General features: G+C 30.9%; 1 protein-coding gene across 2 annotated transcripts; it reads left to right on the top strand.

The window, feature by feature from the left end:
* Positions 1 to 9,198: 9,198 nt before the first annotated feature.
* LOC129946709 (CUE domain-containing protein 1) lies at positions 9,199 to 11,400 on the top strand. 2 transcript variants are annotated; one of them, XM_056056992.1, is made up of 2 exons: positions 9,199 to 9,789; positions 9,848 to 11,400. In XM_056056992.1, exons 1-2 carry the CDS (start codon positions 9,619 to 9,621, stop codon positions 10,505 to 10,507), a joined length of 831 nt encoding a protein of 276 aa, XP_055912967.1. In that variant the 5' UTR covers positions 9,199 to 9,618; the 3' UTR covers positions 10,508 to 11,400. The 2 variants fall into 2 exon arrangements, with proteins under 2 accessions (XP_055912967.1, XP_055912968.1); XM_056056993.1 differs by having other exon boundaries at positions 9,199 to 9,780.
* Positions 11,401 to 12,359: the final 959 nt, after the last annotated feature.

A 12,359-nucleotide genomic window follows, 5' to 3' on the forward strand; every position in this document is an offset into this window, starting at 1 on the left:
ACAATAAACATTACAAAATAGATGGCATGTTTTATTAACAATACATTTTTTACAAATTTCCCAAAGACAAAAACGAAGTATAATAACATTTTCAAGTTATTAAACAAACATTATATTTCGTTGAGTTTATTTTGACATTTCAGTCATAGCATAAAGCATCTTGCACATGAGCTACGAACTGCGAACTGTGGATATTCGTATATTTAGACTTTTATTTCACATGAGCTTTATTTCTATTCGCAGACAGCGACGATTTGTCAATTTATAATTGCCCTTTTCAACAAACAAAACAAAAGTGCTATTATTTTAAGGTTAGGTTGAGCTCGAAAAATTTATTCGATGCAGTGTGGAGGGTATGTGGAACTCGAATAGGGTTTGACAGTTCGTAGCAACCAAACGGCAATTCGTTACTACCAAATTGTTTTTACATAATTGTCTTGTTTTAGAGAACAAAATGCAAATTTTATTATCCTATCATAAGTATCAATTGGTTTCTTATAATTTAAATGTGTTATTTGAAATATACTGAACGATCTTATATTGAAAACAATTGACGAGACGATAGTGAAAAAGGGTAAGTTCATTAATGTAGAAATGCAGCAGTAATGCAAGATTTGCGTTCATGAATGTAAATACACTGCATTACTGCAGTCGGTAACTCTGTTCGAAAAAACAGTCTGACAGCTGAAATCTGATCAAACCTGCAGTCATTTTATTTCTGTTGCCGCTCTGCAGGAAAATGTCAGAAGAAGATGAGCAGTTGAAATAATTTATTATTTATTAAATTTTTGCAAAAAATAAAATGATTTGGTATTAATAAATTGAAATATAATATTTATACTTGAATGAAGCACAAAAAAACCAAAACCCGAGTAACTCAAAGAAAAAACTTAATTATTTTTGTCATATAGCGCTATTTATAGATATCAACTATCAACTAGATACTTGATACATAACAATATTTTTGATGCATTGGTATTATGGCTATCACCTACCAACTTTGTTGATGAACTGATCAACAACAAATTCTTCCTTGATACGTCTCAAATACTTTTTAATTTAAAAAAAAATAATTACAAAAGGTATATTTTTTTCATTCTCTTCGACAGAATTGTTTTTTACAGGAATATGATCAAGTTAACGCAAGTCAACAACTTAAAATACGCAGAGCACTACGTGATTCTTCTAATTCCTTAATTCTTGCATTGGGTAATGAAACTTCATTTCAGATTAATTCAAAATATCAAACTTTCCAAACAAGCCTTCTTGGAAGTGTTAAACGATATTGATGAAAAACTTAAACCGATCAAAAGTCAGCAATCTATTCCAAATGTACTAAAACTAGCAGCGGTTTTAAAGTTCTTTGCCCAAGGAAGTTACCAATTGAGCGCAGGAAACGTTGCTAACGCTTATGCTCTTAAATACAAAAATACCACATTAAAAAACAAAGTAATTTTTTAAAAGAGTAACTACATTTTCGTACAAAGAATTTTTCCTTTAGTGGCGAAAGAAACAACAAATACTTCACACGTTAAACGTCAAACAAAACAGATGATACCTATACTACCGACTTAACAAATAATTGATAGAATTTATCGACTTTCAAATTGATATTCATAATAAGGCTTATACTTTTTTATAGGCGCCTAATTTGATGACATTTATGAACTGGTTTTTGATATTGTATATCTACCGCATTCTTGCAGTAGTTTTCCTGTTCATAAATGTATTGCATGAATTTTGTCGGCATGACTTGTGCAACTAATTGCATTTTTTAACACAGCCAAGGTTACGTGAAGCAAATTATTGACAATATCGTTAATGATAATCGTTTTGACGATTATAGTTTCGGAAATTACGAAATGATTGCCCTTATAAAACTGACTGGAGTGATATGAATTATATTGTAGACAATAATACCAACCATGGTTTTTGTAGAAGGACGAAAAAGAATAAATGAATAGGAAATATTTATATTCAAATAAATGTCTCTAAAAATATATTTATGGTTTTGGTCTTTTATAAAAGACAGTGAATTTTCTTGGCAAAGAGATAAATTTACAAACAGGCAGAAAATTACAGACTTTTTAAGTAAATTAACTTAACTAACAATAATTTTCTTAGCGTAAGACGTGTTCACATTATCAACTCTATTTGAGGTGACTCGTTTTGACGTCTCATCATGATCAAGAAGCTACAGAATAAGTGAGTGAAGGCTATTCAAATTGATAAAATTTTAAAATGAGTCTTTTCAAAAGAGCCCAAGCTGAAAACCGTCTAATTTATAAAGTCACGCTTTTTTAAAAGTGACATTTTATAACAATGAGTTTGTTAATCTGAAAGAACTCATTAATTGGACTACCAAAGAAAATAATTTCTCGTTGCTTTAATCATATTCTCAATTTCCACTTGAGTTTCATTAATTTCAAGTTCTTAATTTCAAAAAAATATCAAAAACCTTTTTCTGAAAATAAGTAGGTACGGACCTTAGCAATATTTATAAGAAAATACATTTTTCACTTCAACTGAGGCCGTAGTTTTAAATTGCATTTATTTTATGAAATATGCTGCGATTAACCTTGAATTTTATAAAAATCTTGAACTTTTAATGTGGGTGCGATAGCTGATCCATAGCTAATAAAAAAAACTGGAAATGACTGAAAATGAAAAATGATAGCGTAAAATAATCGCAATGATCGTAATATTTTAGAGTAGACATTATATTTTTCATAAAGTCAAATGGTTATCGGAATATGAGAGATTGTTATAAGCATAAAAAAGGAAATACTCGTAGAAATTCTATGAAAACGGAACCACTATGTTTTTTTTTCTTTTTTCGAAATTAAAAATGAAATCATTATTTCTTCCTAAAACATTCTCTTTTAACAATTTAAAACAAAAGAGAAGCACTGCCTTAACTATTGTTGAATTGTCAAACGAGGTAGAACACTATCTTTTTGGAGCAAATCTGAAACTGCAAAAGCTAACTGTTATTTGTTGACATCGTTTTTTGCCTTGAGATTCAAAATCAGGAATATGTAGGAACGTTTTAGTTAATAAAGTTCATTCGACGTTGTCGAAAAAAGATTTGCCCAGTTTATATTTCTATTATTTCCGAAATTTTCTTATCCTCAGAAAAAAAAAATTATCTTACAAATTTAACACTTTTGCTGTCAAAAATCTGAAAACAGAACTTTTATGGTTCGATTTTTCAACAAGTCTCTGTCGAAAATTTAAAAATAATGAACAAAAAATGCACAGCTTAACGAGAATGAACAGTGAATTGCTTTTAAATTTTATTCTCCTACTCTGTAAATCCCTCTTAGAAAATTCTTAGAAATCTTAGAATTATAAACTGGTCAATTTAAAAGCTTTTGCAAATGGTGGAAAATGTCAAAATTCAACTTTGACATTTGTAAACCAAACAAGAAAAAACCTACCAAAATACACAAAGACTCCTTAAAATGTCATTGTTTTCAGAACATTTCAATATTATAGTGAAAACCTTCAAGAAATGTAAGTTTCGTCTCAAAACGATATTGGACCACAAACGGACAACATTAACAGTCAAACATTGTGTAATTCATGTCAGTACACTTAATTTAAACGACTAAAATTCTGTGTGGTCTAGGATTAGCTTCCGTAAATAGTTTTTTAGCCATGACATCGTTTTCATTTCCATATTCCCATCGCACCCGCTCCAAGTCATGTCATATCAATATTATAGCACACGTGACACATTTTGCTAAAAATCAGAAACAAATTAAATTCTAGAAAGAAATCAGTGTCTGATCTCGTGCTTTTATATTGATTTTGGTTTTTCATAGACATTACTCTAGGTTCGTTTACCTATCTATCATTCATTGTTAAAAAAACTCATGGTATAGAATTTGTTTTACTTTGTCATAAAATACTTTCATGTTTATTTATAACTTTTATTATAATTGGGCTATGATCTTAAAATTATTTCCACCCAATAATACTACATAACTATAAAAAAAAGTCAGACGTTGACCCAATGACAGACAGTGATTTCATCATAAATTCCAGTGTATACCAATTACACATATACGTTATCAAACAACATGCCAAATTTTGACAGCTTATAGCACAGATAAAATATTATTATAATATTTAAGTAAAGAATATGTACAATGGTTATCATCGAATTAATTTTCTAATTTATACAATTATTATTGAGAGGTATTAAAATAAATTTTCTGATTAGAGTTTAATAAGTGCGGGCGATGGAAATAAATTTACACTTGTAGATTTAGGAATACTATAAATGTTATTCAAAAAATCATTGCATCATCTAATTTGCAGCTTAAGTTTGGTTTCATAAAAAAAAAAACATTCTTCACTTATTTCCAGCCAAGAACAGAAAACATTTGTTTGTTTACATGACACATCAATAGATATTTATTTAGCAGTAATTTATCACTTATTAGTTATGGTCTTATGAATTGTTGTCAGAATGATAGTTCTGGTAACACGCGATAGATTTTTGACCACCAATTGAACAAGAGTCACGTTACATTAAAATATGATCGTTTAATGAAACAAAAACTTACAATTATCACTTAACTAGTTGGACATAAAAATGACACTTTATGACACTTTCAAAGTTGCAAAATACAAAAATGATATAAATCAACCCAATAGGAATTTGTGGCATCAAAAATCAAAGCTGCGTTGATCATTATTTGTTGTTTTCTAAATAAATGCATATGTGCATCACTTGAGTCAATATTATTTGAAGTCAAGTAATTGGGTCCGTTTAATATGTCGTACCTGAATGTAATTGATCTTTTTTTATATAGTAATATTAATAGTAACAGAGGGGATCAAAAGTCAATTTTGACATTTCTTAGATTGTCAAAAAATCACTGCATAAATGTCATTTTTAAAAATTTTATATTGTCAACTGTTTTATAAAATAAAGTTCAGTTAATATTTATTGATCACTGTCATGTTTTAAGAACATGATCAATGAAATACATTATGTTTGATAACATGGTACATGTAGGTTCATATTATATTTGTTATATGTCAGGTAAGGTTATATTGATATGCGACTGCCAGCCGCCAAAAAGACCGCCACACTTGCAATTGGTGTCTATGTTTGTATTTCTGTCTGTCGAGAAATCTGCAAATCTGTCAAGCAAAACAAGTGACATCTAGAACTTTAGTTAACACAAGAGAGAATTCACTGCATAAGGATATTGACATTTCTTCAACAAGTCAAGCAAAACAAGTGACATCTAGAACTTTAGTTAACACAAGAGAGAATTCACTGCATAAGAATATTGACATTTCTTCAAAGTGACGGGTTTGACGTTTATAAACGAATAATTTTGTTTTAGTTAAAGGTTAAACAGAAGCTAGAGATAGCTTTCATAGGACTATACAAAAATTTCGTTTATGTTCACTTCTGTAGCTTCAATTTTGTCTTTTTTTCACAAAATTTCGCATGGAATTAAGTATTCAAAATTGAATGAGATTTTGAGTGGTAATAGTGCTAGCAGATTTTATTGATTACATATTCCCCTTCTAATTTGCATCATCCTCTATTTGGAAGAAAACGAGATCTGTTCAGTGTTTATGACATCTTAGTAAACTAAATGAAGTGTGTTCATTATCAATATCCAATAAGTTTATTATTTTCTAGTTTATTTTATTTTCCGCTTTTGAATTTTTTATAATGAACTGATAAGCATGCCATGCCTCCAAAACGTAGGTAATGAAATAGAAATAAAAGTACAATTTAAATTAAATGCGTAGTTTACGTTATCTACTAAATAAAATATTTCTTCATGCTTAATTGATTTTTGCCTGTTCTGAAATTATTGACTTATTCGCATTCCCAGTTAATCAAGAACACCAGAAATTGAGGCCTACGTAGACTGCCTACCAGTTCTTGAAGACACGGTCTTCGAGTTCCATTCAATTAAAATGTTATACCCTTATATATTGCACTGGATACGTTGTAAAATTTTATAGGTCAAGTGTTTCGATCATCAATTTGCAATACAACATTTATATATCAATAAAAAGTCGATCTTCAATATAATACCAATAAAATTCTTTTATTAAATCTATGTAGATCGATGATGAAAGACCAACACTGAACACATTTAAACTGCAAAAAAACTTATTAAGTGATGCATATTTTGATTAAAAATCAATGCGCAAATCTTATATTCCACCAAGTAAAAACTTTTGTCTTGTTGGGTGGCTTGCATGTGTGCATATATTCAATTGACTGGCATATCCTTCATAATAAAAGACAATTTGAAATATTGTTAAATGAGTGCCAATACAATTTGTAAAATGTCTTTATGACTTATTATGACAGCCGCGTGCGATGTGTGTTAATAAACGTCAAGGAAACTACTTGTGTGGTGCTCGAGACCCAATCAACATTAATTTTTTCAATGATGTAATTTCAATTAATAATTTTTGCAATAGATGCATATTTTTGAGAGATAATATTTCCACACGAGGCAGCCTTAATTATTTTTGCTTGCGGATGTAGTTAAATCAGAGTAGTCACGAATTGCGTTCTTTTTTTGATCTAAAGTACTAATGGCTTGGTATAAGTTTTGAACAAAAAAAATCAACTTCTTGAGGGTTTTTTAGTTCATAATTAGTTTATACCTAATCTATCGGTTGTCAAAATTGTATTAAGATATAAATAAACTGAGAACAGACTTACGATCCTTAAACGCAAAGAAAAGGTCCAAGAGTTGACGTGTAACAAGTACCTAATACAATAATATGAATATGCCCTAATTTTTGCAAACGGAGTTATTGAATCAACTAGATATATATTTTTTAACCTAATCGTATTTGCTTTGACAGCAAAAAAGAGAAATATCGGTTTTAATTTTGATAACGAAAATATTTCTCCGAGATTTTCAATAGAATAAACTAGCCCAGCCAAATGCTATCAACTTTTTCATTACAAATAAAAGATCTGTTTCCTTGAATTTTATATGAAACTGACACGATCACAGATTACGCGCAAACGTTTACATTTCACTCATTTGAGGTGACTCATTTAGAGATATCATCATTTTATCACACCGATATCATTATTTTATTAAAGTCTTCAATCTCAGACAGATAGGGTATCCGGTTACCTTTTTGTTAGTTTTTACGTGTAAAATAACAGCTGATCAAAAACAGCTCAGATGTCAAAAAAGGAAACCAAAGGTATCCAAGAATTTCTGGGGCATGCACATAGGTATCTGACAGAACAGCTGATTCAACATATTGTTGAATTTCAAGAAACTTGAAAATTGATTTCAGCTTTGTGTATTTGTTGGTAAACAAAAAGAAACAAAATGTTAGTTGAAGTTGTATTTGAGGATGTTCTGTACATAATAGACGATGAAGAAGCTATTTGACTCCGAATTTCAGAAGGTAATTATGATTTATTCTTTTAAACTTCAAAATTGACTTATTAACTTCCCATAGGAAGTTATTGTAATGGGTCCGATTTGTCAAATTGAAAATTTTGACATTTCTCGACGTTTCAAGGTCCCTAGAGTCGAAATAAAAGATTTTTAGAAAATTGTCTGTACGTGCGTGTGTACGTACGTTCGCGACGTTTTTTTCGTCGTCCATAGCTCAAGAACCAGAAGAGATATCAACTTCAAATAAATTTTGTTATACAGATAATAAGGCAGAAAGATGCAGAAAGGGCTCTCAAGAAAATTGCGTGGGTGGTTTTTTTACCATAGCAGTTTGAAAAAAAGGTAAACATTTTGGTTAACCCTAAATATCTTACGAACCAAAAACGCTAGTGACTTGAATTAAATTGTATATAATATATTGTAACGTGATATCATAGAAATATATTTTTTTTTTTTTAAAATCCATTTAACGGTTTTTTTTTATAATCAAAAAAACTGAAAAAAAATTTGTCATCTCCAAAATTTTAAGACTAATATATCATCTCCAAAACAATTTTGCGCAAAGAAGAATAATGTTTTTGACATCTGATAAAATTTTGAGAAAAATCTAATAGACAGTTTTTTTATAAAAAATAAAAATCTAAAAAAAAACATTAATCAAAGTTCGTAAAAATTGAATATCGATTCAAATATCTTTTCAAAGACTTGAAATTTAGGCTTCAAGCTTATTTTATCTTATAAGAAATATTGTTTTCAACATTTTGAAAAATGTTGAGAAAAATCGAATTGACAGTTTTTTTACAAAAAATAAAAACCTAAAAAAAAAATTTATAAAAGTTGGTAAAAATTGATTTTCGACTCAAATATCTTTTCAAAAATTTTAAATATTGGCTTCAAAGTAATTTTATCGCATAAGAAATATTGTTTTCAACATTTGGTAAAAATTTTTTAAAAAATCGAATCGACAGTTTTTTAAAAAAAAAAACTTTAAAAAAAAAAAACAATACTAAAACTTCGTAAAATTTACTTTCGACTCAAATAGCTTTTCGAAACTTAAAAATATTGGCTTCAAACTTATTTTATTTCACAAAAAATATTGTTTTCGATATTCAGTAATTTTTATATAAAAATCCAACAGTCCGTTTTTTCATAAAAAATAAAATCTACAAAAAATAGTACGCAAATTTGGTAAAAATTGATACGAGTACATGTAAACAAACTTTTAAGCAAGACAAATCGACAGGCGGGATCTGAAGTTATCAGTGTGGGTCGCATCCCAGCCTCTTTTTAAAATTTAGAACGAGTGTGAAGTGTCAAAAATGAGTCTCATTTAAAGAATCAAATAGTTGTCAAATTTTTCGTTAAGATAGATCTCAAAACAAATTCATATATCCCAATTCATATTTATAATTACTGCAAAGGTTCATCTGACAAATATTAAACACAAACTTCTAGGCTGTCAGAAAACTAATCACTTGAAATTTTACTTATTATCAATAGACTCGTAAGATAAATAAAAACGGCAAGTTTTCAAATGTGTTCAACGGTCATAAAACAGTTCCATCTATTTACCTAGCCAAGAAACTCCAACAAATTATCAACTCATCTGTCATGTCATAGAAACATCGCTACTCTGCCAAGTCATTCTATGAATTGACATTTGTAAAAACCAACAAACAATATTTATCTCTTTCATTTCACTGTCTCGCTCCTCTCCCAACCGGCAAGCAATTATAAATCCATTTCACTCTCTCCACAGTGAACTAATTTTACTGATTTAATCTCGATGGTGCTCCTTGCTCCTTCATGTGATACTACAAAAAGTGCAGTAAATAAAATTTCCGATAAGAAAACGAAAAGAAAAGACGAGCAGAAACGACACGGCTAGATAAATAAATCAAACTCAACAAACAAGAAAAACAAAAAAAGCAAAAGTTATTTACATTTCTACGATTAACAACAAAAACTCGCTAATAAAACAAACAAAATGATTCCAGCGCTAATCTATCCCTGGCGATGTTGTTAATTTTTTCGTTTCGTCGAAATCAAACTCAAGTAATCTCTCACCAATAAAACCAAGAAATCTCTCCTCAGAAACTCAACTCGACAAAAGTCGAAATAAAACGACCTGGATAACCATTTTATTAGTTAAAAATAAAAGTAACCAACAGTGTAAGCTTCCAAGTTCCCATTCATAATGGCTTCTACAATGCAACTGGAATTCGCCCAAGCCATGTCCGACTTTAAGACCATGTTCCCAGACATGGACCGTGATGTTATCGAGGCTGTGCTGAGGGCCAATCAAGGCGCTGTCGATGCAACCATTGACCAGCTCCTGGCCATGAGTACGGATAACCAGGTAGGAGTGGTAAATATGCGATAGAAACCTTAAAAATGTTTGTGATCTCTGCAATGTCCCTTCTTAGAATGAAAAACTGCGCAATGAGATGGACAAACCACCAATGATGGGGGGAACACCTTCAGCTCGCAGTCCACCGAAACCAGTGGTTGACAGTGTACAGCTGATCGACACGTCGGATGGCAGTGAACCACCTCTGCTGAACCTGCTGCCGCCGTCGCAAACGATATTGGCAGCTAATACTGGTGCTTCGCCCAAGCAGAAATCCACAGTCTTACGACAACAACCACCCACTACTCAACTAGGCACACCGTCAAAACGCGAAGGGCAGCGAAGATGGAACCCACCTCTGCTAGGACCCCTTCCACCAGGCTTCCTGCGAATTCAATCAGCGGATCGCCCGGCCGGCGAATTCGACCTTCCCGACGAGCAGTTCGCAATGATGTTACAAAATGAAGAGTTCATGAACGAACTGCGCTGGAACCAAGAGTTCATGACGGCTCTCGAGAAGGAACAGCAGGATAAAGCTCGCGGTGAAGACGATGCGGCGTTCAAGGAGCGCCTCAAACACATGGGCAAAGTGTCACGCAAGAAATTCCTTCAAATGGCTCGTGTATTTACGTGGCAGAGAAATAAAAAAGTCACCTCGGCTAAACAAATCGATTCACTTCCTCTCAAAGAGGAGCCCAGTGACGATGAGGACCATCATTTACAGGTGAGAAAATAGGCTGCTCTCGTTGTCTTTGTTGTTGTCGTTATCGTTATCGGTCACAGACACATTTTGCTAATCACAAAGCAATTTGTTAAAACGAACATATTTTTGCGCAGCGCTATTGTTAGAAAAAAAAAAAAAAACAAAACAAAAGAAAAATTAATAAAAGAAAAACGGTGTGATAAGAGATTCCATTCGATATCAAAAATCATTAAATTTAAATTTTTATTGCTTAATTAGAGTGAATAGAGGGAGGAAGTATGTTTTTTTTCCTTTTCTGTTATTAATTTTAAATATCATTATAAAATTGGTTGTGTGTTAAAAACCAAAATGAGATACATATATTTTTTTTACATTGACCTTTTAACATTGTCATCATAATTCGTTTGTTCATTTATTAATTTTTAAGATGCGCATTTCGATTGCGTTTTTGAAAGACTTACCATTTTTGATTTAGTAATTATATCGGGGCTTTATGTATTATTTTGGGAAAAGAATAACATAGCAATTTTAAGAATCACGTGAGTGGTTCTTTTTTTTTTCTTATTAATGAGAATCTAAATCTGTGTGCAATAATTTTTAAGATTTATATCATCTTCATTATTTTATAGCTGTATATTTGTTTACAAAATAAATAAACTTTGCGTTTAGTAAAAGACTTAAAGGAGGCAAAATATGGCATAGTATCTATTTATACTCTATTGAAAATAGATTGGTTTAAAAGAAAACTTTTCTCCAAAACTTGAAATAGTATATCTTTTAAATGAATTGAGTTGCAAAGTTGAAAAATTCGATATAATTTTGAATGCAGTACAAGAAACTGAGTTGATCTTTTTAAAGCATCCAAAACCCCAACATAGACCTCCCCCAATCCAACAATCTGAAAATACGCCCGTACAAAAAGCCAATAGATTAACCCTCTGCGTTAGTTCCAATCATACAATTAATTATATGAAGATTTCATTTCTTTATTTTGAATAAAATATATACTTTTCGCCTGGAGCTTGATCTAAACCTGATTTGAAAGACAAGCAGTTCCTCTTTTTTCCTCAAACTAAATTTAAGTCCCATTCCTGTCAAACTTTTTAAGGGCTCCAATATCATTTGTATGCAATGTTATTGTTATGAGGATATTTTGAATTTCTTTTCCTTAATTCTTGATTTCGTTATCACGGTTTTTGGTTCGAAATAAGAAGCATTGAATTTTCTAGAAACTGGTTAAGAATAACATACCATATACAGAGCTGGTCAAAAAAATAGGTGTGATAATTCATTTGTATTCCTTTTTTATGTTAAATATTAATTTTCCGTTGATATTTTTAAAGCTCTTATATTAATTAAATAAAAAACACTTTAAGGCTTTGAAATACATTACAATTCTAGAAAATTTAGCCCCAAAACTACGGATAGAGGTTTTTTTCACTTGGACAAAAAAAAATAGGTGCGTCTTCCTAAATTAGTAAAATTATCGTTTTTAACAATAATTTCAGTATCTTATAACAACTTTTGCTTTACTTACTTTGATAACCTGAGTGTCCTCCATTATTATCCAAAACTTTTTAAAGCCGTCATGACTTTGACTCTATTAACTTTCGGCATGTTTGCTGGGGTATGGAATACCATTCTCTTTGAACCGCTTGAAATATTAACCCCCTAACTAACGCTTTAGCTCATTCCACAAGTTCTCAATAGGATTGAGATCAGGCGATTGACTTGGCCATGGGACAACGGATTTTTGTTTCTCTCGAAACCAATCTTTCACAAGAAATGCGGAATGTTTAGGATTGTTGTCTTGGTGAAAGTGCTATCGCAGGTGCAATTTTTCCTCAGAAAACGGTAACATGACATCTTCCAAAATATCACCATA

Source organism: Eupeodes corollae, chromosome 2 (genome assembly GCF_945859685.1).
Source record: "Eupeodes corollae chromosome 2, idEupCoro1.1, whole genome shotgun sequence".
In the NCBI taxonomy this organism is placed as follows: domain Eukaryota; kingdom Metazoa; phylum Arthropoda; class Insecta; order Diptera; family Syrphidae; genus Eupeodes; species Eupeodes corollae.